General features: G+C 34.1%; 3 protein-coding genes, 1 long non-coding RNA gene and 1 pseudogene across 6 annotated transcripts; 2 read left to right on the forward strand and 3 right to left on the reverse strand.

Moving 5' to 3' along the window:
* Positions 1 to 403: 403 nt before the first annotated feature.
* LOC143535006 (F-box/FBD/LRR-repeat protein At1g13570-like) lies at positions 404 to 2,163 on the forward strand. Its single transcript, XM_077029357.1, has 4 exons — positions 404 to 1,214; positions 1,294 to 1,398; positions 1,479 to 1,631; positions 1,714 to 2,163. Exons 1-4 carry the CDS (start codon positions 627 to 629, stop codon positions 2,002 to 2,004), a joined length of 1,137 nt encoding a protein of 378 aa, XP_076885472.1. The 5' UTR covers positions 404 to 626; the 3' UTR covers positions 2,005 to 2,163.
* Positions 2,164 to 3,464: 1,301 nt separating this feature from the next.
* LOC143535061 (chitinase-like protein 1) lies at positions 3,465 to 8,943 on the forward strand. Of its 2 annotated transcripts, none has more exons than XM_077029396.1 (4): positions 3,465 to 3,639; positions 5,455 to 5,842; positions 6,761 to 6,920; positions 8,348 to 8,943. In XM_077029396.1, the coding sequence occupies exons 2-4, from the start codon at positions 5,464 to 5,466 to the stop codon at positions 8,763 to 8,765; spliced, it is 957 nt and encodes a 318-aa protein (XP_076885511.1). In that variant the 5' UTR covers positions 3,465 to 3,639; positions 5,455 to 5,463; the 3' UTR covers positions 8,766 to 8,943. The 2 variants fall into 2 exon arrangements, with proteins under 2 accessions (XP_076885511.1, XP_076885510.1); XM_077029395.1 differs by having other exon boundaries at positions 3,559 to 3,761.
* A 741-nt stretch (positions 8,944 to 9,684) lies between these two features.
* On the reverse strand, positions 9,685 to 25,873 carry LOC143535063 (F-box/FBD/LRR-repeat protein At1g13570-like). The gene is made up of 5 exons (XM_077029397.1): positions 25,692 to 25,873; positions 16,720 to 17,359; positions 16,513 to 16,640; positions 16,296 to 16,434; positions 9,685 to 10,305 (listed from the first exon to the last, which is right to left on the reverse strand). The coding sequence occupies exons 2-5, from the start codon at positions 17,338 to 17,340 to the stop codon at positions 10,018 to 10,020; spliced, it is 1,176 nt and encodes a 391-aa protein (XP_076885512.1). The 5' UTR covers positions 17,341 to 17,359; positions 25,692 to 25,873; the 3' UTR covers positions 9,685 to 10,017.
* LOC143535007 (uncharacterized) lies at positions 20,982 to 21,914 on the reverse strand. The gene is made up of 3 exons (XR_013135640.1): positions 21,803 to 21,914; positions 21,109 to 21,230; positions 20,982 to 21,039 (listed from the first exon to the last, which is right to left on the reverse strand). It is a non-coding gene; the product is annotated as an uncharacterized LOC143535007 (long non-coding RNA).
* LOC143535062 (F-box/FBD/LRR-repeat protein At1g13570-like) lies at positions 22,920 to 24,737 on the reverse strand (annotated as a pseudogene). Its single transcript, XR_013135653.1, has 4 exons — positions 23,982 to 24,737; positions 23,809 to 23,916; positions 23,571 to 23,723; positions 22,920 to 23,302 (listed from the first exon to the last, which is right to left on the reverse strand). The product of XR_013135653.1 is annotated as an F-box/FBD/LRR-repeat protein At1g13570-like (transcript).
* Positions 25,874 to 25,953: the final 80 nt, after the last annotated feature.

Below are 25,953 nucleotides of genomic sequence, written 5' to 3' on the forward strand. Positions count from 1 at the left end.
GTATAGTAAAAAGTAATAATGAAGAAAATACCCCTTGAGTCATAAACAAATGTGTAATAATTAGGGAGAGTTTGAACCGATTAAGAGATGCGCTGCTTCAGGCCGCCTCATGTAATTTCTCGCCTTACGGAAAATAAGGCGTTTTACAAAACGCCTCGAGCGCCTGAGGCGCGCCTTTTTAACCAAGAAATGGAGGTATAAAAACTAGAAATATATGACAGAATGAATGATTCGGTTAAGTTAATTTTGGTTAATCAAGGGTACAGAAAATAACCGATTTTAGGTTCGGTTATTGCTCACCCCTATGCAGCCTTAGAAATTAGAATGCTTATGATAATTTACCATATGCACTAGTATTTTAGTCAAACTTTACATTATCATGCTATTAAAAGTTTAAAGGGTAGACTTGTTGGTTCTCATTTTGTTTGTTTCTATACATTTGGAGTTTTATTCTTGTGCAGTGAAGTTAACATTGGTTTCTTTATCTATGACCTCGTGTTTTATCGATTGACAACTGCCATGTTCAATTTCAAAATCTTATGATATTATGCTCTTTTTGGTGTATGTGTGTGTGTTAAAGAGAGTTTATCTTATATGTATTTTGCAGCCAACAAGAATATAATAAGATGGACAGAATAAGCAGACTTCCTATAGGCATAATCGAATCCATATTATGTCTCTTACCGATTCAAGAGACTGCAAGAACGAGTATCCTCTCTAAGGAATGGAGGTACCATTGGCTCAAAATCCCTAAACTTGCATTTGATGAGGAGACGTGTCAAGTATCGACTGATGGGGGCGGGCTACGATTTAAGGAAACAAGTGATAGGAAAGAAATGTCCGACAGGTGTAAACTATTCTATGCTATATACCAAGTTCTGTTAATGCACCAAGGTCCAATCCATGAGTTCACCCTTCATGTGTATGCAAACGACACCTGTGTTGAGATTGACCATATACTACTTCATTTGTCGAAGAAAAATACCGTCAACATATTAAAACTCGACCTTGAGTGGGGCTATCCGTTACCCTCATCTTTCTTCTCGTTTCATCAGCTAATGAATCTGTATCTTGATGGTTGTGTTATTGACCATCTACCATCATTCACCGGATTTAGTTGCCTTACAACTTTGAATTTGCAAGACGTATCTATCAGTGAAAAAACGCTTCGGCGTCTTTTATCGAGTTGTCCAGTACTTAAGAGACTGTCTATTGTAAGCTCATAATAAAATTGAATGTTATGTCAATCCTCACGAACTTTCATAACTTGGCTTATTTTTGTAACTTTTGCAGGATCGCGATGATTCAATCGATACAGATGAAGATACCACCATTGCTGGTTTCATGGAGTGTTTACCGGCCATTGAATATTTGTCTATCTGGTTTTCCTTTTATTTGGTAATCTGCATGCTATATACTTGATTATACCCCGGTCTGCTTATTTGTAATTACTAATCTTTGTTTCGTTATGCTTCAAGTGTTTTGCTCCACTTCCAAGAAAGGTTTCGACAACTTCGGTCCACTTGAAATACTTGCGTGTGAAATGTCTACTTTTTCGTCACATATGTTCGCTACCTTTTCTTGTTCTTTTGATTAGAAGCACCTCAAACCTCGAAAAACTTAAGATATCGGTAAATAGCAAAAATTTATGTTGTATTCAACTTGTTTTTTATTCTTATGTCAAAATGCACTCACACAAGGCGCTTCGTGTAGGCTATTGAAGGTTCCTTGGATGATGATGATGTAGGATTTATAGACTCCTCTAAGCTCAAAGGTTATTCAAATATTTCGTTGGAGCATTTTAACGAATTAAAGATTTCGGGTTTTAGAGCTTGGAAGAATGGTTTGGCTTTTGTGAAGCTTATTTTGGCAAAGTCACCTGTACTAAAGAAGGTCAGGATATCTCTATGGAGTCGGTTGGATGAGGCTGAAAAATTGCAGGTCTCGAAGAAACTTTTAAACTTCCCGTGTGCATCGCCTGTGGTAAAAGTCATTATTAGTTGATAGTCAGTTAGTCATCACTCGATGGATTCGTTAGTTGTTTAGTGAAATGATCAGTTTTGTTTCAATTCGATATGGGATGTTGAGAATCATGATATTTTGCAACTTGAATTTGTCTTGCGAGTTATGCTATCATGCTAGTTATTGACTTATTGTTCCATACTTGAACTCGGGTATTTTCTCCTGTTGATCATTTTGTTTATCTTAATGTACACTATGAGAAACCAGATCATTTTATTTATTCTTTTCTCCTGTTTTTCTGTTTGTCTCTACTCTCCCTCTCACAAACAAATACATACATATATAAACACAAACCTACGTTGTGATGACGTGACAGTGATATGACACTGTGGAGGGGCTTTAAAGCCCCCAATACTCATGTGGCGATGTACCCCCAACGCCGCCTCCCTTTGCCACCCATAGCGAAGAGTCTAAAAGAATAAAATGCCTCACTGTTTAAAATATAAGAGAAATATAACAAGATTTGGTTAGATTTTTTTACTCTATTAGACTTGGTATAATTATTTCATTATTCATATCATTTTTACCAATTGTTATAATGAATTGGTAAATTTACCAATCGCCTACCAATTTGGATGTGGAGTGTTTCCAACCATCTTTAAACTTTTAGAATATATGTAAAAAAAATATTTTTGATAAGAACTTTAATATGAAAGCTCTTAAGAGAGATAGGTGCAAAAAACCCAAAAAACTTATCCGAAACCAAAAAACCAGAAAAAGCCAAACTAAAAAAATCGAACTGAAACAAAAACCGACGAATTCATAATAACCGAACCGAAAAGCACTAACAGTTCGGTTCTGTTTTGCATCCGAACCGAACCGCACTAACAGTTCGGTTCTGTTTTGCATGTAAAAAAACCGAACCGAACCGAATTCCTAATTTTTTTTTCTTTGTATTTTATATTAAGTAATTTATAAGAATTTAACAAACATTAACTTCAATATATATGATCAAATGTATAACAGTCTATTATTTTACAATTAACAAAATTATTTATACCTAAATTCGTTATTTTTTGTCAACTTTTTTTTCGCCATAAAGTTTTCAATTTCAAATGGCAGAAACCGAAGAAACCAAAACCAAACCGATACCGAAACAAAAACAAAAACCGAAACCGAACGGTTTCAAAAACTCCAAAAACCGAAGTTTTTGCTTTTGGTTTGGTTTTAGCCAAAAACTGCACCGAACCGTACCACGCACACCCCTAATCTCTGATATGATCCTGAGGGCATCGGCCTTTAGGCGAATGTGTTTTTCTCAAAACTAGATATAACCTGAAGGCACTTAAATGCTCTATACGACTAAACTGGGACACTGGGTCAGTGGCGGTGATCTTTTCTCGTTGGGTCACCTTTAAAAAAAATAATATTGAGCAACGTGTTATAAACAAACCGACACTCTCTAGTTAAAGTGAAACTCTTCAAACTCAGTGAGTTGTCGGTGGCGAGTTCAGTTGTATCTATAGTTGGTGAGTCGTGATTGAAAGCTTACCTTATATTTAAAATCCAGCCTGTTTGTTGTTGTTGTTGTTTAATAACATCAAGCTTGACAGAGATGCTTTAACACACACTCACAAACACACACATCACACCTTCCTTCATTGCTTGGAGTCAAAGGTAACTACAAGCAACATTATTATCATTATTATTATTATTATTATTCCTACATAACCCACTTCCATTTTCATCTAATATCACACAAATATCACTTCTTGTTTTGGGACAAGTCTTCATCTTCAGTAAGTTTCTTAGCATACTTTCTTCAATTCACATAGATTAGATCTCTGTTATTAAGATTAGATTGTCTCATAACTTGCATCAAATGCTCTCAAATTAAGAGATTAACTTGATTTTAGTATTGGGTATTTTTTTTATAGATTTATATAAAAACTCTAAAAAGTAGCAACTTTTTATTAATGGGTATGTTGTTATAGCTCATTTCAGCATCTAGATCTTATTGTATCAAGCAATCTTTTTTTTACTATTTTTTTGTATTATACAATATACAAGAAAATTGCATCAAATGCTCTCAAATCAAGAGATTAACTTGATTTTAGTATTGGGTATTTTGGGTTGTTTCAGGATTTTTATAAAAATTCTAAAAAGATGCAAACTTTGTTAAAAGGATATGTTTTTTTAGCTCATTTTAGCATATGAATCTTGTTGTTTTAAGCAATCTTGACCAAATGCCCAAATATTTTAAAAAGGAGCTTGATTTGTTATTGGGTGTTTTTGTTATACTTTCTTGAATTCACATAGATCTTGATTATATAAAAAAAAAAGAAAACTGCTTGTAAGATCCTAATTGGAAACATAATTTGTTGATGGGTTTATTGTTTTAATTGTCATTTGTACTTTATGATTTATGCATTTTTAAGAAACTTAATTGATTTGATTTTTAGTATTTGGTATTTTGGGTTTTTCAACATTTGTATAAAAATTTTAAAAAGATGCAAACTTTGTTGATGGGTATGTTGTTTTAAGCTTCTTTTAGCATCTGGAACTTGTTATTTCAAGATTTTTATAAAATCCCTAAAGATTTTAGCAATTGGGTATGTTGTTTTAGCTCATTTTAGCATCTGGATCTTGTTGTTTTAAGCAATATTGACAAAAATGCTCAAATAATCAAGAAAAGGTGCTTGATGTATTATTGGGTGTTTTGGTCCTCTAAAGATTTTTGTTAAAACTATATGAAGATACAAATTTTCTTAATGGGTATGTAGTTTTAGCTCATTTTAGCATATGGATCTTGTTTTAAGCAATCTTGACCAAATGCCCAAATATTCAAGAAAAGGAGCTTCATTTATTATGATTAATAATTTCACAAAGAATTACTATAAATTAAAAAAAAAATGATTTGATTTTTTAGTATTTGATATTTTGGGTTATTTAAGATTTTTATAAAAATTCTAAAAAGATGCAAACTTTGTTAATGGGTATGCTGTTTTAGCTTCTTTTAGCATATGGAACTTGTTATTTCAAGCAATCTTGTCAAAAATGCCCAAATAATCAAGAAAAAGAGTTTGATTCATTATTATTGGGTGTTTTTTGGAACCCTAAAAGGAAACAAATTTTGTTATTAATTTAAGCATCTGTGTCTCTTAATATTATTACCAGATTTGTTATTTGTATTTTGTTACCAAATGTCCAAATAATCAAGGAAAAAGTAACTTTATATTATTACCAGATTTGATTTATTGAGTAATCCCTTTTGGGTATTATATATTTTTGTATTATATATTCATCCAAATCCTTTTTACTAAAAACAAATAAAACAAGAAAATGATCTAAAATACTATTAGGTATTAATATTATCCCTTTTTATTATTCCAAGCACTCGAGTGTCTATAAAGTTGTATTCTTTCATATCTTTTTCAATGAAATGAGTTTGATAGTAACCGGATGTTCTATGCTTCTTTCGTTTTATTGCAGAAAACAAGAATGAAGACTAAACATGTGTGTCTTGTGGTGTTTAGTGTACTATTCATAATAGTTTCACTTGCGGACGCCGATACTTCACCTGTATTGGTGAAAAAAGTTAAGGGGAAAAAAGTGTGTGATCAAGGTTGGGAATGTAAAGGGTGGTCAGAATACTGCTGCAACCTAACAATATCGCAGTATTTCGATTATTATCAGTTTGAGAATCTTTTTTCGAAAAGGAACACTCCGGTGGCACACGCTGTCGGGTTTTGGGATTTTAAATCTTTTATCACTGCTTCAGCCATTTATCAGCCCCGAGGGTTTGGTACCACGGGTAACAAGACGACGCAAATGTTGGAGGTTGCTGCTTTTCTTGCTCATGTTGGAAGTCAAACTTCTTGTAAGTTTATACTTTTTTAACGGTTTTACTTTCGTTCTTTAATCTTTGTTATTGAGGAATCTTGTTATGTGTAGAGGTGGTGATCTTGACTCACTTATGAGTCGGGTCAATTTGGGCTGCGTAAAACATTTTAGATAAAAAGGTACGGGTCACCAAAAGTCATTTTTTAGTGCGTAAAACCGTAAAAATATTTCTTATACAAAAGAATTGTGTTATGTGTAGAGTTGACAATTTTGATCCACTTACGAATGAGTCAAAATAAATTATTTGGTAAAAGGGTCAAATGGTCATAAATTTTGACGTTACTAAAAGTCTTTTTGATGCGTATAAGCCCCTAAACTTCTTTTTTATTCAAAAAATTAGATTGTTCTTGTAATAATAATGTTTTTATCAATCAATCAATCAATCATACCCAGTTAAGTCCCACCAACAGCAAAGCTATAAGTAGGATCTGGGGAGGGTGGGATGTAGGCACACCGTACCTTTATCCAACGGGATAATAATGTTTGTATAATCCTAACAAATACATTTATTGTTTATATCATTTAAATAGTAAAAAAATGATTTTCGTCTTGTTGGTCAATCCGACCTGACTCGTTTCCATACGACTTTGTTTTGATATGTTATCCAATCCGCCCGTCTTTCCACTTAAATCAGTTTATAATTTCTATTTATTTCGGGTCAACGTATGATATATCGAGTAGGTAAATAGTTTATTTTTTAACAGCGGTAGGTAAATAGTTAATGTAAGAAACTTATTATTAAGACAAATGTATATTGCCTATGTTTATAATAGTTGAAATAATCACTTTCATAAACGACATCACAACGCCCCCTTAAAAATACGTGGACTATTACAATATGAAGTCCCTAACTCCAAAATGGAAAATAACATTTTTTTTGTTGTAAATTATTTAGGTGGATATGGAGTGGCAACTGGTGGGCCGACAGCATGGGGATTATGCTACAACAAAGAAATGAGCCCGATGCAAGATTATTGTGACGATAACTACAAATACACTTACCCTTGTGCCCCTGGTGCTCTGTATTTTGGTCGTGGTGCTTTGCCCGTCTTTTGGTATGAAAATATATAAATTATATTCTTTCCTTTTTTGCACTACAAAGTACTCATTCTGGTAGTTCGTCAATATGCGACTATTTTTAAGGGTCAAAACGGGTTGGGTTCGCTTTTTGCCAGATATGACTGCACATATTAGTCTGTTTCGATAAAATCTTTCGAATAAAATTATTTTTAGATTTTTTAAGCATCCAAATATCATTTAGTCAACCCGTTTAACGAGGTTTTTTAAAAATAATTAATATATCAGATATGACTGCAAATATTAGTCTGTTTCAATAAAAATCTAATCTTTCGAATAAAATTATTTTTAGATTGTTTACACATCCAAATACCATTTAGTCAACCCATTTAACGAGTTTTTTTTATAAATAATTAATATATCAGATATGACTGCAAATGTTAGTTTGTGTCAATATAAATCTACATCTTTTGAATAAAATTATTTTTAGATTTTTTACGCATCCAAATACCATTTAGTCAACCCATTTAACGAGTTTTTTTTTTTAAAAAATAATTAATATATCAGATATGACTGCAAATATTAGTTTGTGTCAATAAAAATCTAAATCTTTTGAATAAAATTATTTTTAGATTTTTTACGCATCCAAATACCATTTAGTCAACCCATTTAACGAGTTTTTTTGTTAAAATAATTAATATATCAGATATGACTGCAAATATTAGTTTGTAGAGGTGCAAATGAGCCGAGCTACGTGCGAGCTACTCGAGATCGGCTCATTAAAAAGCTCGATTGAGCTGAGCTTCATCGAGCCCGACCCCAAGCTCGAGCCTAAAATAAGTTCGTTTAATAAACGAGCCCGACCCCGAGCTCGAGCCTAAAATAAGTTCGTTTAATAAAAGAGCCTGAGCCCGAGCTTCACTTATCGAGCTCGAGCCGGCTCGCGAGCCTAAACAAGCCTTTATATAATTTTATTAAAATATATATTTAATAATTATTAATTAATATATATAATGTTATGAAAAAATAAATAAAAGTAACTAAATAATATATATTATTTTATACACAAAACTATATTAGAAAAAATATATAAAAATAATTATAATTATATAAAAATAATTGATAAATAGTAAACTTGCCAAGCCCGAGCTGAGCTCGAGCTTCAAAATCCACTCACGAGCCAAGCTCGAGCATTGAAAATAGAGCGAGAAACGAGCCGAGCTCGAGCTCTGTGTAAGTTAAACGAGCCGAGCTCGGGCTCGGCTCGTTTGCACCCCTTAATTTGTGTTAATAAAAATCTAATCTTTCGAATAGAATTTTTATAGATTGTTTACACATCCAAATACACTTTAGTCAACTCATTTAACTCATTTTTTTTTATTGAAACTTTTACCTAGCTTCATTTATAGATAAAAAAATTTCATAAGCGAATCATACAAAACCCTTAACCGTTGAGCTGTTTCAGGAACTACAACTACGGTTACATTGGCGACTGCATAAAAGCCGATCTTTTGCACCACCCCGAATACCTTGAACAAAACGCCACTTTAGCCTTTCAAGCTGCAATCTTTCAATGGATCACCCCTTTAAAAAAGGGTCAACCATCGGCCCACGACTGCATGGTCGGGTCATACAAGCCCACCAAAAACGACACTGCGGGGAACAGATTTCCTGGATTCGGGTGCACCATGAATATCCTATATGGCGAACGCACGTGTGGCAAAGGTGATATTGATGACATGAACACCATCATCACACATTACTTGTATTATCTTGACTTGATGGGTCTCGGCCGTGAGTATGCTGGGCCCCACGAGGTGCTCACGTGTGCGGAACAGAAACCGTTTAACCCATCAACCACTAAAGACTCGGCTTCGACTTGATCAAAAGCATTTTGTTTTTCATGATTATTATTTTATTTTGTGAGATATATGCTGGGAATTACAGACACAGGTCTTGTATAAGTTTTTATTTTTAAGATTGTGTTTCTTGAGACTGCTTATGTATGACTGTATTATATGTACTGTAATAAATTTGTATAAAGAAGTGTGTTACTACTTATGTGTCCATTGTTTTTGTTGCAAGTTATTCTCCTCTTCCTTATTATTTTTTTATTACTATAAAATTAGAAAACGTAAAAATTAATAATTTAAACAGAATTATATAAAATCACGGAAAATATGTAGACTTCCTAATAATGAGTTAAATTGGTTATTTTATTCTAGACATATTACTGTCATTTCAGATACTGACACTTAGGGGTGAGCATTAACCAAAACCAAACCAAAATTAATCAAAAACCGAATTAACAACAATTGGTTATCGGTCTTTTTTGGTACCCTGCATAATTCTTATTTTCATATATTCTAGCTTTTTCTTCCATTTCATGTAAATCTTATTTTATACCTTCAGCCATGTATTTATATCTCCACTTCATGTATTTATACCTTCATTTCATGTATATATATGCCTCCATGGCTCCATCTCATGTATTTTAAGAAGAAAAAAGCCAAAATTTAGTTTTTGGTTATCAACCGAACCAGAAACCAACAAACGAAATGAATAAACCGAACCGAATTAAACAAAAATCAACTGGCTAATAAGATTGATTAACCGATGACTTCGGTTTTGGCTAATAACAGAACCATGCACACCCCTGCTTCCACTCTCTAGCTCTTTATTCAACTACACAAATGTATATATCTCTGTCATGTGCTTCTGCCCACACAAAAAATTTCTGATTCACTACACTAATTTGGTTAATTGAACCAAGAAACTAGGCAAAGGACACTTTTAAAAGAAGCGTATATGGCGCACTTGATGGCTTAATGGTGTATGTAGTTGCGGTGAAACCAGCTGTGTTTCAAGCGCGTAAGGCCACACGACAAACATAGTAAGCCTATAGGTGATTAGTTTCTCATAGTGCACATTAAGATAAGTAAAATGATCAACAGGAGAAGATACATGAGTTCAAGTATGGAACAATAAGTCAATAACTAGCATGGTAGCATAACTCACAAGACAAATTCAAGTTGCGAAATATCATGATTCTCAACATCCCATATCGAATCGAAACAAAACCAATCGTTTCACTGAACAACCAACGAATCCATAAAGTGATGCGACTAATTGATATCAACTAATAATGACTTTCACCAAGGGTGATGCACATGGGAAGCTTAAAAGTTTTTTCGAGACCTGCAGTTTTTCATCCGTATTCAACTGATCCCATAGAGATATCTTGACCTTCTTTAGTACAGGTGACTTGGCCAAAATAAGCTTCACAAAAGCCAAACCGTTCTTTGGATCACTTAAATCCGTAATCTCTAATTCGTTAAGATGCTCCAACGAAATATCTGAATAAGTTTTTAGTTTAGAGAAGCCTATAAATCTTACAATATCATCAAAGTGATCTTCAGCAACCTACACGAAGCGTCTTGTGTGAGTGCACTTTGACTAGGGGTGCAAACGAGCCGAGCTGCTCGAGATCGGCTCGTTAAAAAGCTCGAACGAGCCGAGCTTAATCGAGCCCGAGCCCGAGCTCAAGCCTAAAAGTAAGCTCGTTTAATTAACGAGCCCGAGCTTCACTTATTGAGCTCGAGCTTGCTCGCGAGCCTAAACGAGCCTCCCATTTATATAATTTTTTTAAAATATAATTTTAATAATTATTAATATATATATATATATATATATATCATGTTATAAAATAAATAAAAATAAGTAAATAATATATATTATTTTATACAAAAAATTATAATAGAATTTTTTTTTAAAAATAATTATATTATTTAATAAATAACTTATAAAAGGTAAACGAGCCGAGCTCGAGTTTGACAAATCTACTCACGAGCCGATCTCGAGCTTTGGAATGGAGCTCGAAACGAGCCGAGCTCGAGCCTGGTCGAGCTCGGCTCGTTTGCACCCTTAATTTTGACATAAGAATAATTAACAAGTTAAATACAACATAAATGTTAGTGCACGAAATGGTTGTCCGTAGCATTCGAATAAGTTATACATAGTCTAGATTGTTTATTTATTGTAAATGGCCCATTCGCTATGGTTTGTATAGCGAATGAGGTCTATTCGTTATATGCTAGGCTAGTTCGTTAAGGTATAAGCTCATTCGTTATGGTAGCATAACGAATGAGAGCTAGTTCGTTAAGTTTATAAGCCCATTCGTTATGTAATATAACGAATGGAGGCTGGTTTGTTAAGTTATCATCACTCGTTATGGAATCATAACGAATGGAGTCTAATTCGTTATGAAGATATAACGAATTAGACTAAATTAACGAATTGGTGCTTTGGCCTATAAATAGGCATATTCATGCTCATTTGTAGGTGTACATATTTAAATTATGCTCTCCATAAGTTATTTCCATCCACCATAATGTATTCTTCCATATTTATCAATAAAGTAATAATTTAACGTTTAGATTCGTATTGTATAATCGATGTATCATAGCGGCTAGATTCGTAACGGGTTTCAACAAATCCTCGGAAGGTGTTTCAGATCAATGAGACACACGGTCAAGTGAAACCAAAATTCATTCCAACTGAACCTTTATGTCAAAACAGGAATTCAAACATTGTTCAGGCAGCTTATTTAAGACAAAAGTCTAAAAAGCCTGTAACTTATTCCCAAGTGGCTGAACAACAATTGAAAACTGTTAAAGTTAATGATCAAAGAGAAAACCAAAAGGTGCCCAAGACTGAGGCCTGGGCTGTCTTTTTGAACTAATCATTTTTGTTTATGTGTAGGGTTCATCCAAGACCATTTCTGGTGAAAACTGGATCATGGATAGCGGGTGTTCTCATCATATCACTGGAAATCTCGACCTTTTAACCAACGTAAGAAATATTCAAGGTGGTTATGTAGCGTTTGCTGGGAACTCTGGGGGTATGATCACACAAGAGGGTGACGTTTCAAATGGTCATATTACATTTGAAAAAGTAAATTATTGTGACAAGGTTGATCATAACTTATTGAGTGTATCGCAGATTTGTGATAAAAAGTACACTACAATATTTACTGACAAAGAGTGTCTTATCTTGAAACCGGGTTACGTGATTCCCGAGGACATGGTTGTCATGCGATCACCACGATCAAATGATATTTATGTCTTAAACATGAGTTCTAAGATATCAACATCAATCGAAACATGTTTTGTCTCAAAAGCAACCAAGAAAGACTCGATTCTGTGGCATCGACGAATGGGTCACATTCATGTTAGAAAGATGAATTATTTAATGGCAAATGACTTAGTTGAGGGTGTCTCACTAAAGAACTTTAAGTTATCTGATCACTGTGTTGCATGCAAGAAGGGCAAACAGAAGAAGAAGACACATCCATCTAAGTTATTGAACTCCATTAATACTCCTCTTGAACGACTTCATATGGATTTGTTTGGTCCAGTGAATCGTGCAAGTATTTCTGGAGACTGGTATTGTCTTGTCGTGACAGATGATTATTCAAGATATTCATGGGTGTTATTTATGAGTTCAAAAGATCAAACACCCGTTTTGGTACAAAACCTTATTACCAAGATCGAATCATTGTACAAACAAAAGGTGAGGAGAATCCGGTGTGATAATGGTACTGAATTCAAAAACACTATTTTGGATTTCTTTTGTATTCAAAAGGGAATTCATCGAGAATATAGTGCACCTTATGTACCACAACAAAACGGTGTTGCTGAAAGGAAAAATAGAACTCTGATTGAAGCTGCACGTACAATGCTTGCTGATTCAAAGCTTCCTATTCAATTTTGGAATGAAGCAGTGAACACAGCTTGTTATACACTTAATAGTGTTCTAACAGTGAAACGACTCAAGAAGACAAGCTATGAAATTTTAAATAACAGAAAACCTAATTTAAAGTACCTGGAACCATTTGGGTGTCCGTGTACAATGTTGAAGAAGGATTCGGGTAAATTTGATGAAAAGGCTATCGAAGGATATTTCTTGGGCTATGCGTCTCCAAAGAAAAGAGTATTTAATTTTACATCTGGCTGTGTTGAAGAATGGTACCATGTGGATTGTCAAAAGTACACAACTCCTCCACAAGGGAAAGGTCCAGATTGGATGTTTGACTACGATAGTTTATTTAATTCGTTTACTCCTTCGACTGATCACATCGATGAAGATCTGGTTAGAGCTTACTTTGAAGAACAATTGAACATTCCAAGCTCTTCAAATACTAATGCTGATGAAGTTCAACCCGATGCTACAACTGAAGATTCTCAAGTTGTTCCTCCAGTTGTTATTGATAGTGCCTCTACCTCTTCCGATGATGATCAAGCTGAGATTCAAGTTATCGATCTTGATTGTGATAATGTCTCATCTCCTGAGTTGAGTGAACATTACACTAATTTATTTGACAATGTTGTTGTTCCTGAAAATCCTACTCTTCGGATTCATGGATATCATCCACAGGACAATATCATTGGAGAACTTGATGTGGGCGTTCGTACACGTCATCAAGTTGCTTCGTCAAGCGACAATAACGTATTGTGTGCTTACACTAATTTACACTATTCGGGAATTGTGAATATTGCTAAATTCAATTGCTTTCTATCTCAAGTTGAGCCAACGACAGCTCGTAAGGCACTTGAAGATCCTTCTTGGGTAGAAGCTATGCAAGAGGAATTACAGCAGTTTGCACGATTGGGTGTTTGGGATTTAATAGACAAACCTGCTAGAGTCAAGAAAGCTATTCCGACTAAGTGGGTATTTAAATGTAAAAAGGACGATCGAGGGGTAATTGTCAGAAACAAAGCACGTCTAGTGGTGCAGGGTTTTCATCAGCAAGAGGGTATTGATTATACAGAGGTATATGCTCCAGTTGCAAGATTAGAGTCGATTCGAATCTTCCTGGCTTATGCAGCTTACAAGAATATCAAGGTTTATCAAATGGATGTCAAAAGTGCTTTTCTCAATGGTGAACTACATGAGGAAGTGTTTGTTCAACAACCACCTGGTTTTGAAGATCCTGATTATCCTGACCATGTTTACCGTTTAAACAAGGCCCTGTATGGTTTACATCAAGCCCCGAGAGCTTGGTATGGCACACTCGCCGACCATCTGACGGATAATGACTTCAAACGAGGAATTGTTGACTGCACTTTATTTCATAAAACTGTTGGTGATGATCTTCTTCTAGTCCAGATTTATGTTGATGATATTATATTTGGGTCTACAAACGACACTTTATGTAAGGAGTTCGAGAAGTCCATGCAAACAAAGTTCGAAATGAGCTCGATGAGAGAGATGAATTTCTTTTTAGGGCTGCAGGTTCATCAATCTGATAAGGGAGTCTTCATTCATCAGACTAAGTATGTGAACGACGTCTTGAGCCGATTCAAGATAACTGCCAGAAAAATCCCTTCAACTCCTCTTCCAGTGGGTCACAATTTATCACCGGATGAATTGGAGGATACCGTTGATCCGACCCTTTATCGTGCTATGATTGGTTCTCTAATGTATTTAACTGCTTCTCGACCCGACATAATGTTTGCTGTTTGTGTGTGTGCTAGGTACCAAGCTAGTCCCCGAGTGACTCACCTGGCAGCGGTCAAGCGTATTTTGCAATATCTACGCGGAAATCCTGACATCGGGTTATGGTACCCCAAAGATAATTCTTTCGATTTTACCGCCTACTCAGACTCAGATTATGGAGGATGCAAGATTAACTTCAAATCAACGACTGCAGGATGTCAATTTTTAGGAAACCGGCTTGTTTCCTGGCAGTGTAAGAAGCAGACAACGGTCTCTACTTCAACCGCCGAAGCTGAATATGTTGCAGCCTCGAGTTGCTGTTCCCAGGTTCTGTGGATACAACAACATCTTCGCGACTACGGTTTGAAGTTTCTTACTACTCCCATCTTGATTGATAATTCTGCTGCTATAAGTATCACCAAGAATCCCGTACAACATTCTAAAACGAAACATATCGAGATTCGATATCATTTTATACGGGATTGTTATGAAAAGAAACTAATTGATCTTGAGAAAGTACACACTGATTTTCAAAAAGCCGATCTATTTACCAAAGCGTTTGATAAAACACGTTTTATTTTTTTGCTTGGTTTAAATGGATTGAAGACCCTTGCTGAGATCCTAAAATTAGGATAATTATCTTTTAATTGCTTTATAAATTTAGTCTTATTTTTATGTTTTAGATTTTAGGGGGTGAAAAGTATAGAAAATACAAAAAGAATGTGCTTTCGTTTGTATAGATAAAATCCAAAAACATTAAAAATTTTCAAAATTCAAAAATATTGTGATTTCTGTTATTTAATGTTTTCCCTTTAAATATCTAGAAAAACCAAAAACTTTTTAAAATTTTTGAAAAACCAAAAAGAATGTGATTTATGTTTTTGTACAGAAAAATCTAAAAAACCAAAAATATTGTGTTTTAAAGTTTGTACAGAGAAAAACCAAAAAGATTTTTAGATTATTTTCTCGCTAAAAATTATGTCGGTTATTTAAGTTTGTGAAACATGCCTACATGTCTTGGTCCTATGATTCACTTGTGGATTGAAGGTTAGCCATTTATTTATTAACTTAAGTTAACTGGGGCGATTAAATTTATCTTTATTTTGTTTTTATGCTCCTCAAAATATTGAGTTTTTGAAGCAAAAAGAGAAAATGATAGTACATTGATTATTTTGACCCCAAGTTCAGCAAAAAGTAAGCTTAAAAGTCTGTGTGCTTAATTGCATTGGTGCATTGGTAGGTCTTAAAACAACCCAGTAGAGTAAAGTATGTGATATAAACATAAAGAAACGCCAAATTGAAAGGGGTGTTAGTCTCTAGCAAAAGTCTTGGTGAGGATGGCAGAAATGTAATAACCAGTCATACTCAAGCCTTATATTTGTTGATCACCCAAAAATCAAATTAAGCAAATAACAAGCGTTAAATTTCTGGATATTGTGAGTCTTTATGCGGTTTAACCATCTGGGTATTCATATGCATGAATATTTCACTCGCTTTCTAGAGCAAACCCAAAGTCATTAAACTTGATCACTGTTGTACCTCGTACAATTTACATTACTGACTTGATCAAAATCCGCTGTTAGTCATACAAATTGTTCCTCCCTTGCTTGCGTCTTAATACCATTAAGAAACGGACCCCAGGGGATATAATGTATGTAAGCCGACAGATGGACTCGTGCATACTCACTCACTCACAGTTAAGGAAACTTGATGCATTGCTCAAAATTTCTACAATTGGTATCAAAATTTTGATCAACGATATAATGGTTTAAGTCAAGTTGGGGTGATTTGGCAAAAATCAAATTACACTTGAACCAAGATTAGAGGCTGATAATCTCTGATATTCTGTGCTCAAATTGAACTAATTAATCATATCACAAAAATACTTGAATGTGTGTTTTTTTTTTGCTATTTACCTCTAGCTTAAGTTTTTCGAGATTTGGGGCGCTTCTAATCAAAAGAACGAGAAAAGGTAACGAACATATGTGACCAAAAGGTAGACATTCCACACACAAGTATTTCAAGTGGACCAATGTTGTCGAAACCTTTCTTGGAAGGAATAAAACACTTGAAGCAAAAACAAAACAATGATTAGTAATAATTAACTAGTAGACCGAAGTATAGTAAAGTACATAGCATGTGGATATAATTACCCCATAAAAGGAAAACCAAACCGACAGATATTCAATGACCGGTAAACACTCCATGAAATTAGCAATGATGGAATCTTCATTAGCATCGATAGTTGAAGCGTCACTAGCCTGCAAAAGTTACAAAAATAAGCCGAGTTATGAAAGACCGTGAGGATTGTCATAACATTCAATTTTACTATGAACTTACAATAGTCAGTCTTTTAAGTAATGGACAACTCAATAAAAGACGTCGAAGCGTTTTTTCACTGATATATACTTCTTGCAAATTCAAAGTTGTAAGGCTACTAAATCCGGTGAATGATGGTAGATTGTCAATAACACAACCATTGAGATACAGATCCGTTAATTGATGTAACGAGAACAAAAATGAGGGTAACGTGTAGTTCCTATAAAGGTCGAGTTTTAATTTCTTGACGGTATTTTTCTTCGATAAATGAAGTAATATATGGTCAATCTCAACACAGGAGTCATCTACATGCATACGAAGGCCGAACTCATGGATTGGACCTTGGTGCATTAACAGAATTTGGTATATAGCATAGAAAAGTTTACACCTGCTCGTCATTTCTTTCCTTTCACTTGGTTGGTTAAACGATTGCTCCAATACGGACGGCTCAACCCCTCCAGCCCCATCAAACTCATCGGTTGATTCTTGTAATATATCTTGAATAAACTCAAGTTTAGGGATTTTGAGCCAATGGTACCTCCATTCTTTAGAGAGGATACTCGTCCTTGCAGCCTCTTGAATCGGTATGAGACATAATATGGATTCGATTATGCCTATAGGAAGTCTGCTGATTCTATTCATCTTATGATATTCTTGTTGCCTGCAAAATTTGTTAGATAATCTTTATAAGATAAACTTTGTTTAACGCGCACGCAAACTCACACACAAAAGAAGCATAATATCATAAGAATTTGATATTGAACATGGCAGCTGTCAATCGATAAAATACGAGGGCGTAGATAAAGATAGGGGTGTGCGTGGTGCGGTTCGGTGCGGTTTTTGGTTAAAACCGAACCGAAAACCAAAAATTCGGTTTTTGGAGTATTTGAAACCGTTCGGTTTCGGTTTTTTCGGTTTTCATTTTGGTTTCGGTTTCGGTTTTTTCGGTTTTTGTCATTTAATCTTGAAAATTTTAGATCAAAAGAAAGTTTTCAAAAACTAATTAATATGGTAAGCACAAAAACTTAAAACCAAACCGTCGGTTTTTGTTTCGGTTCGGTTTTTTTCGGTTTCTTGCATACCCCTAGATAAAGAACATAAGGTTAACTTCACAGCACAAGAACAATACTCCAAATGTTTAGAAACAAACAAAATCATAACCAAGAAGTCTACCCTTTAGGCCTTTACACTTTAAGTAGCATTCTAAGGCTGTGTAGAGTGAGCAATAATCGAACCGAAAACCAATGAAATCGAACCGAATTTAGCCAAAAACCGAATGAACCAAAAATCGGTTTATTTTCTGTACCCTTTACACTTTTAGTAGCATGATAATGTAAACTTTGATTACAATACTAGTGCATATGGTAAATTATCATAAAGCATTCTAAGGCTGTGTGAGTGAGCAATAACCGAACCATTAACCGACGAAACCACACCGAAATTAACCGTATTAACCTAAAATCGGTTATTTTCTAGTACCCTCGGTTAACCAAAATGAACTGAACCGAATTATTCATTCTTTCATATGTTTCTAGTTTTTATATTTCATGTATATAAAACCTTCATTTTATGTATTCCTAGGTAAAAACTTTGCCCAAATTTGATTTTTGTTATTAACCGAACCGATAAATTAACCAAGTAAACCTAACTGATTAAACCGGAAAGCGATTGAGGCTAATAACCGAGCTCGAGTTGAGCTTTAGCTCGTTTAAGGAGCAACACGAGCTCAAGCCGAGCTTAGGCCCGTTGAAGGTTTTTCTCAAAATATATAAAAATAATCATAAATAAATACAAAATTAATTGATAAATAATAAACTAGACGAGCTCGAGGTTGAAAAAACAAATCATGGTCCGAGCTCGAGCTTTAGACAAAGAGCTCGAAACGAGCGCCGACCTCGAGCTTAGTGGAGCTCGGGCTCAGCTCGTTTACACCCATTGTCATAGAATAACAAAATTATGTGATCTTCATAACACAACGGAAAATATAAAAAAGTTCTCTCAGCCCAAAAAATCTAATAAATTACAAAAATGTCATCAAAAATACCCAAATTCTTGAGTAATAAATAGCTCGCGAGCTACTCGAGCTCGGATGGATAAAAAGCTCGAAACGAGCCAAGCCTGAGCATCAGATAAAGCTCGTTTTGTTATCGAGCCCAAGCTCGAGCCTTGTATATTTTTCAGTTTTACCCCTTTTGGACTTATGTGTATTAACTCGTTTAAGGTTTTTCTCAAAATATATAAAAATAATTAATAAATAATAAATGAGCCAAGCTAAAGTTTGAAAAACCAACTCACAAGCCGAGCTCGAGCTCTTGTAAGTAAAAAACAAGCCTAGTAGAGCTCGGGCTCGGCTAGTTTACACCCTGATTAGGCCTAGACTAACATATTAGAAAGTTCTGACACCTCTAAAAGCTTATAAAAGTACCAGAAATGTCATCAGAATTCATTAATCAGCAACATCTATTTTGTTTATGAGAGCTAATATAAAATGAAAATACCTGTTGCATATGGTTTGTGTTTATTGACTTATTTTATTTCATAAGCAAACCGGTAAGCCACGAGCCAGCCACCACCGAAGCAGGTTAGGGTTCATATCAAGTAAATTACATACCATATGTTATTATTATTATACCATATGTTATTATTATTATTATTATTATTATTATTATTATTACTACGAGTATTACTACTACTACAATTATTTGTTTTTAAACAATTTTAAATTAAATCCATTGAAATTTAAAGCGTTTACATCGAAACAGAGGACAGACGGATAACATGCTATGTCACAAGCTCTTACTGTATTATTATTTTTTGGTTAAAAAAACCAACAAATTTAATTATTATTATTATTATTATTATTATTATATTTCATGTGATTTATTTGATATATAATTTTATTTTTCATTTAATACTATTACACATTATCGCCAAACAGATTTGATTGGGCGGTATTGAATTGTTTAGCTCAAAAGTAAGAAATCGCTAAACATTGAGATGAGAGTAATACGTAGTTAATTTTATTATTTTTTATTATGTTATTTTAATTTAATAATAGTTTAGTTAAAGAAAAATCAAAATATAAAATATATGAAAAATTATTTTCACACCTAAAAAATAGATTGGTGAAAATTTGACGTGGATAGAAAGATTAGGTTAAAGATACTTTGGTGTGAGATTGGTACTCCTACCATCTATAGTAGGACATGACTCCAAGCCACCTCACTATAAAAAGAAAAAACCATTTAATTATTTAAATTATTCAGATATCATTTTAGTTATACGGTACGTGTAAAATCATTTTGAATCTTTTTAGTTTGACGTTTTTTACTTATGTGACAATCAAGTGAGAGGACATTCATTTTTTTATGAAACCACTACGAATGCCCTAAGCATGAGTGTGTGAGTGCCATGCTGAATTCAAGAATTAAACGACAATTTAACTAATCCACCAAGCACAATTCAATGTTTTAATCTAGATCAACGTATATGCTATACTAGTCTATATACCCGTGTAAAAATTATTTTTAAAACATATTAATAATTTATAAAATTATATAATCAAATACATATGTAACCTGTAACTTAGACGACATATAATATAAATAAATATTTAAAATTTGTTAGAAAATATTTTGACATCCTAACACGATTTCCAACATCCTAACACGATTTCCAAGTATTTTGGCTGATCTACTTAATCATATATATATACTCATATAATTTTTGCTTTGTTGCTAACAATTTTCATTGAGGTCTTCTGCTCATATTAGCTTCATGGGTGTTTTTCTTATTATTTATTTTGTATTATATTTAATAAATATAAAGATGGGTTACACTAACTATGAAAAGCCAAATTAATAAAGTCCAAAAATGAGTTCCACTAAGAGAACCACAACATTATTAGCGTACGGGCTACTCGTTATTACCAGTGTTCCCATCTAATAGTTTAACCAAATGGTCAAACATGCCCCTCGTTGTTAATTCCACTTTTGATCTCCTGTTGACTTTTGTATAAGAAAAGTTTGGACCTCTACAAATATTGACTCAGCCCAATGCAAACTATACAACTATAGTATTTGCAACTATTAGATAGTTGTGTTCCTTGTAATATTTTTTTACCTGCTTCCATTAAACCAAGAATAGCCACCGGTACTTCACTCGGTGAAGACTACGTAAAAAGCGGTGACTACATTTGATTTTAGAAGTGCCTGAAATAAGTTATTTCATATCAGAAATTTCCCTCAAAACTAATTAATTATTTAAGTATTAACTTCATTGTTAGTACCTGCATATGTGTAGGCCTCCAGTATGGACCATATGCAAATCAAATAGTCATCCCTGCACACACAATATTAATAAATAAATAACCAAACACCATCACTTGATAAGACTATTTTTTTTGTTTACCTGCATTAACCAAACAATATCATTAACCCCACTTTGCATTGCATTAAAAGTTGCAGCAACCAGCGAAGAAATGTATTCAGGGTCCTCTCTGTCGGTGGCGTGTTCTCGTGAAATGTATCTCGCTATAAAAAGTTAAAAATTAAAAAGACCATCTAAAATTGGTAAAGAGCAATTAATAGGTGTTTACAAATTTTACCAGTTATACATGTGGCTACTTCCTCCATACCCATAATTTTACCGGTTACCAGTTACCCGTTTTGACAGTTATTACCTAAAACTTTGACATGCTAAACTTGTTTATATTTCTTGGTTCAATTTGCAGGCCAGGTGATTAGGCTTAAATAGGTAAGCTAAACAAAGTCAAATAAGCAAATGGCAAGTTGTGTCATAATTAAATGGTCAGGGTGTCCAAAATTAACAAAATTGAGTCTGTGCAAACTGTCCATGTAATGAAACTTTTCCATACATATGGGACATTGTGTAGGTATCTTTTGGAAATCACATCTATGTGGTTACAGAGCAGTAGAATAAAATCATTTGAACTCTTATTCAAAATAATGATTAACCTAAGTAATTTATTAGAAAATACATTACAGTAGCTTAGAAAACCAAATTATTATTATTATTATTATTAATTATTAAAATCTGGAAGTGTTTATGAAATAAGTGCAGAAAGGGTAGAAGATTACTGTACCTGAGTAGTTGCATTGAGAAATTAAATATCGAAAGTGAAGATGACAACGGTGAAGAACTGAAGATCAGATCAGCCTCCAATGATCGTCGGCGAATGTTGTCCCTCTCCTCTCCAAATTGGAATGTGCGTTAGGTTAGCGCAAATATACGAGCATCATCCAAATTATGATGAAACGCAACATAAAACATTAAATTTAGATTCAATAGAAACAAAGCGAACCATAACAATTTCACATAAATATAAGAAACTGTAAACTTCGCATTACGAATCTAGACAAGATATAAAGTAAAACTATAAACCCCAACCAAGCACTGATATTGAGGAAATTGGTCTACCAACAATATAGACAAAAGACAACCCAATAAAGTAACTATCGACAACTATACAACTACTGGTGAGTGGTGACAGAAAACATGAATACAATCATAACTTTCAACACCACTGTAATTGAAGCTAGTGACCCTAAAAACTAAAAGATTAAGAGATATATAACGTTCGGATTCTGTTCTGAAAAACTAAAACTGATAGCCAAACAAACACTCTGGAAAAACCAACAGAGGCAGATGCAGCAAGATGGGAAGGTGAATACCTGATTGCATGAGGTTTCAATTGCATCTACATGCGACTATTTTATGGAGGGAGGTTTCACAAAAAACTATTATTTTTATAGTATTTATATTTTTATAGTAAAGTGATTAGGAAGTTAAACAACAGGTCGGTCATGGGTTCAAATCATACAATATATAAATATTTAGTTGTTCGAAAAAAATGTTTTAATCTAGATACACGTATGTTGGCTCCACGGGGTGCTCAGTACCTCACACATGACACAACAACTTGTCAGGACAAATTCCATTAGGAAATCAATTGCAAATCTTCACGGATCCATCAATATAACGAATATCTCTGCGGTTTTCCCCTACCCAAGAATTGTTCCGATCATAAAGACCCGACAACCACAACAAGGCTATATATGATACTTGGTTGAGTTGTTTCAACTGCCCTAAAATTTAATTACCTACACTAATATACTTATCTATATATGTAATAAACTCATTTAATACACACAAAGATAGAGAGTATATATATCTATCATATGCCGGGTCAAAACAAAATCGATTCATCTCAAAATATCATCCAACATGAGATCAAAATACAGTTATTCGTTTCATTAAAAATCAACAAAAAAACAACAAAGTGCGCGATTGATTGGATTTAACTAACAATGAATTCTACCACAGGTGATGCGCTCCGGAAGCTTAAAAGTCCTTCTGAAATCTCCAACTTATCATCCTCATCAAACTTATCGTATAGAAGTATCCTAACGGTCTTTAGAACAGGTGACTTGGCCAATATAAGCTTTACAACAAGTAACTCATTATCCTTGTTGCCAAAATTTAGAATATCTAATTCCTTAAGATGCTCCAACGTAACATTTGAATAATCTTCGAGTGTAGCGGAGCCAGTCTCAGATTCTTCAAACAAGTCTTCTATAGAAAGCTACATCAAGTATCTTGTGTGAGCGTAAAAATAAAATAAGAGTAAACTGCAGTTTTCGTTCATGTGGTTTGTCTAAATATGCTGATGGGGTTTCTCCCCAAATACAACTCAGCCCCTTAACGACCAGACTTAACAAGGTTAGTGAATTGCAGATTTGGACAAACCACAGAGACGAAAATCGCAGATTTGGACAAACCACAGGAACGAAAACTGCAGTTTACTCTAAAATAATAAACAAATAAAATATATATAGATTCGTGTTATTTACCTCTAGCTTCAGTTTCTCCAAGTTTGGGGAGCTTTTAATCAAAAGAACAAGAAAAGGTACCGCATATTTGTGACGAAACCATACCCATTCCAAACACATGTATTTCAAGTGGACAAATCTTATTGAAATCTCTTTCGGAAGCGGATAAAATATCTTGAACCGTAGGACGCCAGATTTTAGTGATAACTAATTATTAAACCAAATTATAATCAAGTATAAACCATGTGAATAGAATTACCGTGAAGATGAAAAACATAAGAGACAAATATTCAATGTTTGGTACACACTCAAAGAGATCAGCAATTGTGCAATCTTGACACTCATCGATAGTTCCACCGTCAGACAGCTGCAAAAACGACAATATTAAGCCAAAGTTATGAAACACATGAGATTGTTATTCTAGGAACTTACAAGATCCAATCTCTTAAGTGACGTACAATTGGTTAAAAGACGCATAAGCTCTTTTTGACTTACGCATATATCTTGCAAACATAAGGTTGTCAGGCTACCGAATCCAGTGAATGAGATTGAAGTTTAAGAGTACACAATCAGTGAGAAACAGGTCTGTTAACTGACGTAACGAGAAGAGAGAAGGGTAACATATAGTTCCCGTTCAAGTCAAGTTTTAATTTCTTGACGGTATTTTTCTTCGATAAGTGAAGTAATATATGGTCAATCTCAACACAGGAGTCATCGACATGCATACGAAGGCCGAACCCATGGATTGGACCTTGGTGCATTAACAGAATTTGGTATATAGCATAGAAAAGTTTACACCTGCTCGTCATTTCTTTCCTTTCACTTGGTTGGTTAAACGATTGCTCCAATACGGACGGCTCAACCCCTTCAGCCCCATCAAACTCATCGGTTGATTCTTGTAATATATCTTGAATAAACTCAAGTTTAGGGATTTTGAGCCAATGATACCTCCATTCCTTAGAGAGGATACTCGTCCTTGCTGCCTCTTGAATCGGTATGAGACATAATATGGATTCGATTATGCCTCTAGGAAGTCTGCTGATTCTATCCATCTTACGATATTCTTGTTGGCTGCAATATTAGCTACCGTGAAAATCTATATGAGATGAACTCTGTTTAATACAAACACACACAAATGAAGCATAATACATGATAGTTAAAATTTAAAGTTGGCATGCGCGCTATACACACACGAGGTCAGTGACTAGCTAGTAAAGTATATGACTCGTATAGGCCTACACAAGTTGTGTAGAGTTAAACAGATCATATAGCCACCTATACAAGTCATATAGCTCTATACAAGTCGGACATTGGTTATTTGTCCGAATATAAATCAAGCCTATTCACCTCGTATAGGCCTTGGCAGGCTCTATATGATACATCAAGCCTATTCACCTCGTATAGGCCTTGGCAGGCTAGTGTCCGAATATAACATCCCTTTAAAGTTTATTAACTTTGAATTTGAATATAACAGGCATTAATAAACAAAATCATTTGAACTATAGAACACAAGAACGGAACCTATATGAATATTGTAACAGCCCAAAAGTCTCCAAATGTACAGAAACAACTCAACATGCAAGAACATTAGCCTTTACACTTTAAGAGCTAAAGTAAGCATTATAATGTAAATCTTGATTACATTCCTAGTGCTTATAATAAATTATCAAAAGCAATCTGATTCCTAAATGACATTGTCCCATGCTCCCACCAAAAACTAGCAACAAATAATAGGATTGGTATGTTTAGTAATGGGGTTAAACATATTAGATGAACGTCTAGGGTGAGCAATAATTGAACCGTTAACCGACAAAACCGAATGGAAATTAACCGAAAATCGTTTCAGTTATCTTTTGTACCCTAGGTTAACCGAACCAAACCGAACACTTCATATTTTTATATATTTGTAGCTTTTATACCACTTTATACCTCATTCTCATGTATTTGTACTTTCACTTCATGTACTTATGCACCCACTTCCACTTCATGTATTTCAAAGTAAAAGGTTTTAGCCCAAATTTAATTTTAGGTTATTAACCGTCCCATTTGTTAATTTGGTTGAGGCTAATAACCGAACCAAACTGTGCACACCCTAAATGAAACACAAAAACACATAACATATTGTTTATGAAAGAAAAATACCTGTTGCAAAATTGATACGGATTATGTTATTCACTTATTTGACAAGTCTACTGATGCAAAAGCAGCAGCCACCAGTGTCAACTAGCAGAAGCATAACCTGGAATGGAGTTAGGGTTAAAAAAAATTTAAATAATGTTAAGTAGATACATTTGGTCCCTGTATTTTATCATAAGTTGTCGATTGGTTTTTTAGGGAGATATTTTTCATTAAGATAATTTATTAATTACATAATTTCAGGGCCGGCTCCGAAAAAATGAAAATT

Source organism: Bidens hawaiensis, unplaced genomic scaffold, assembly GCF_021521415.1.
Source record: "Bidens hawaiensis isolate Kalapana, Puna unplaced genomic scaffold, B.hawaiensis_p1.1 tig00010384_1, whole genome shotgun sequence".
Taxonomy (NCBI): domain Eukaryota; kingdom Viridiplantae; phylum Streptophyta; class Magnoliopsida; order Asterales; family Asteraceae; genus Bidens; species Bidens hawaiensis.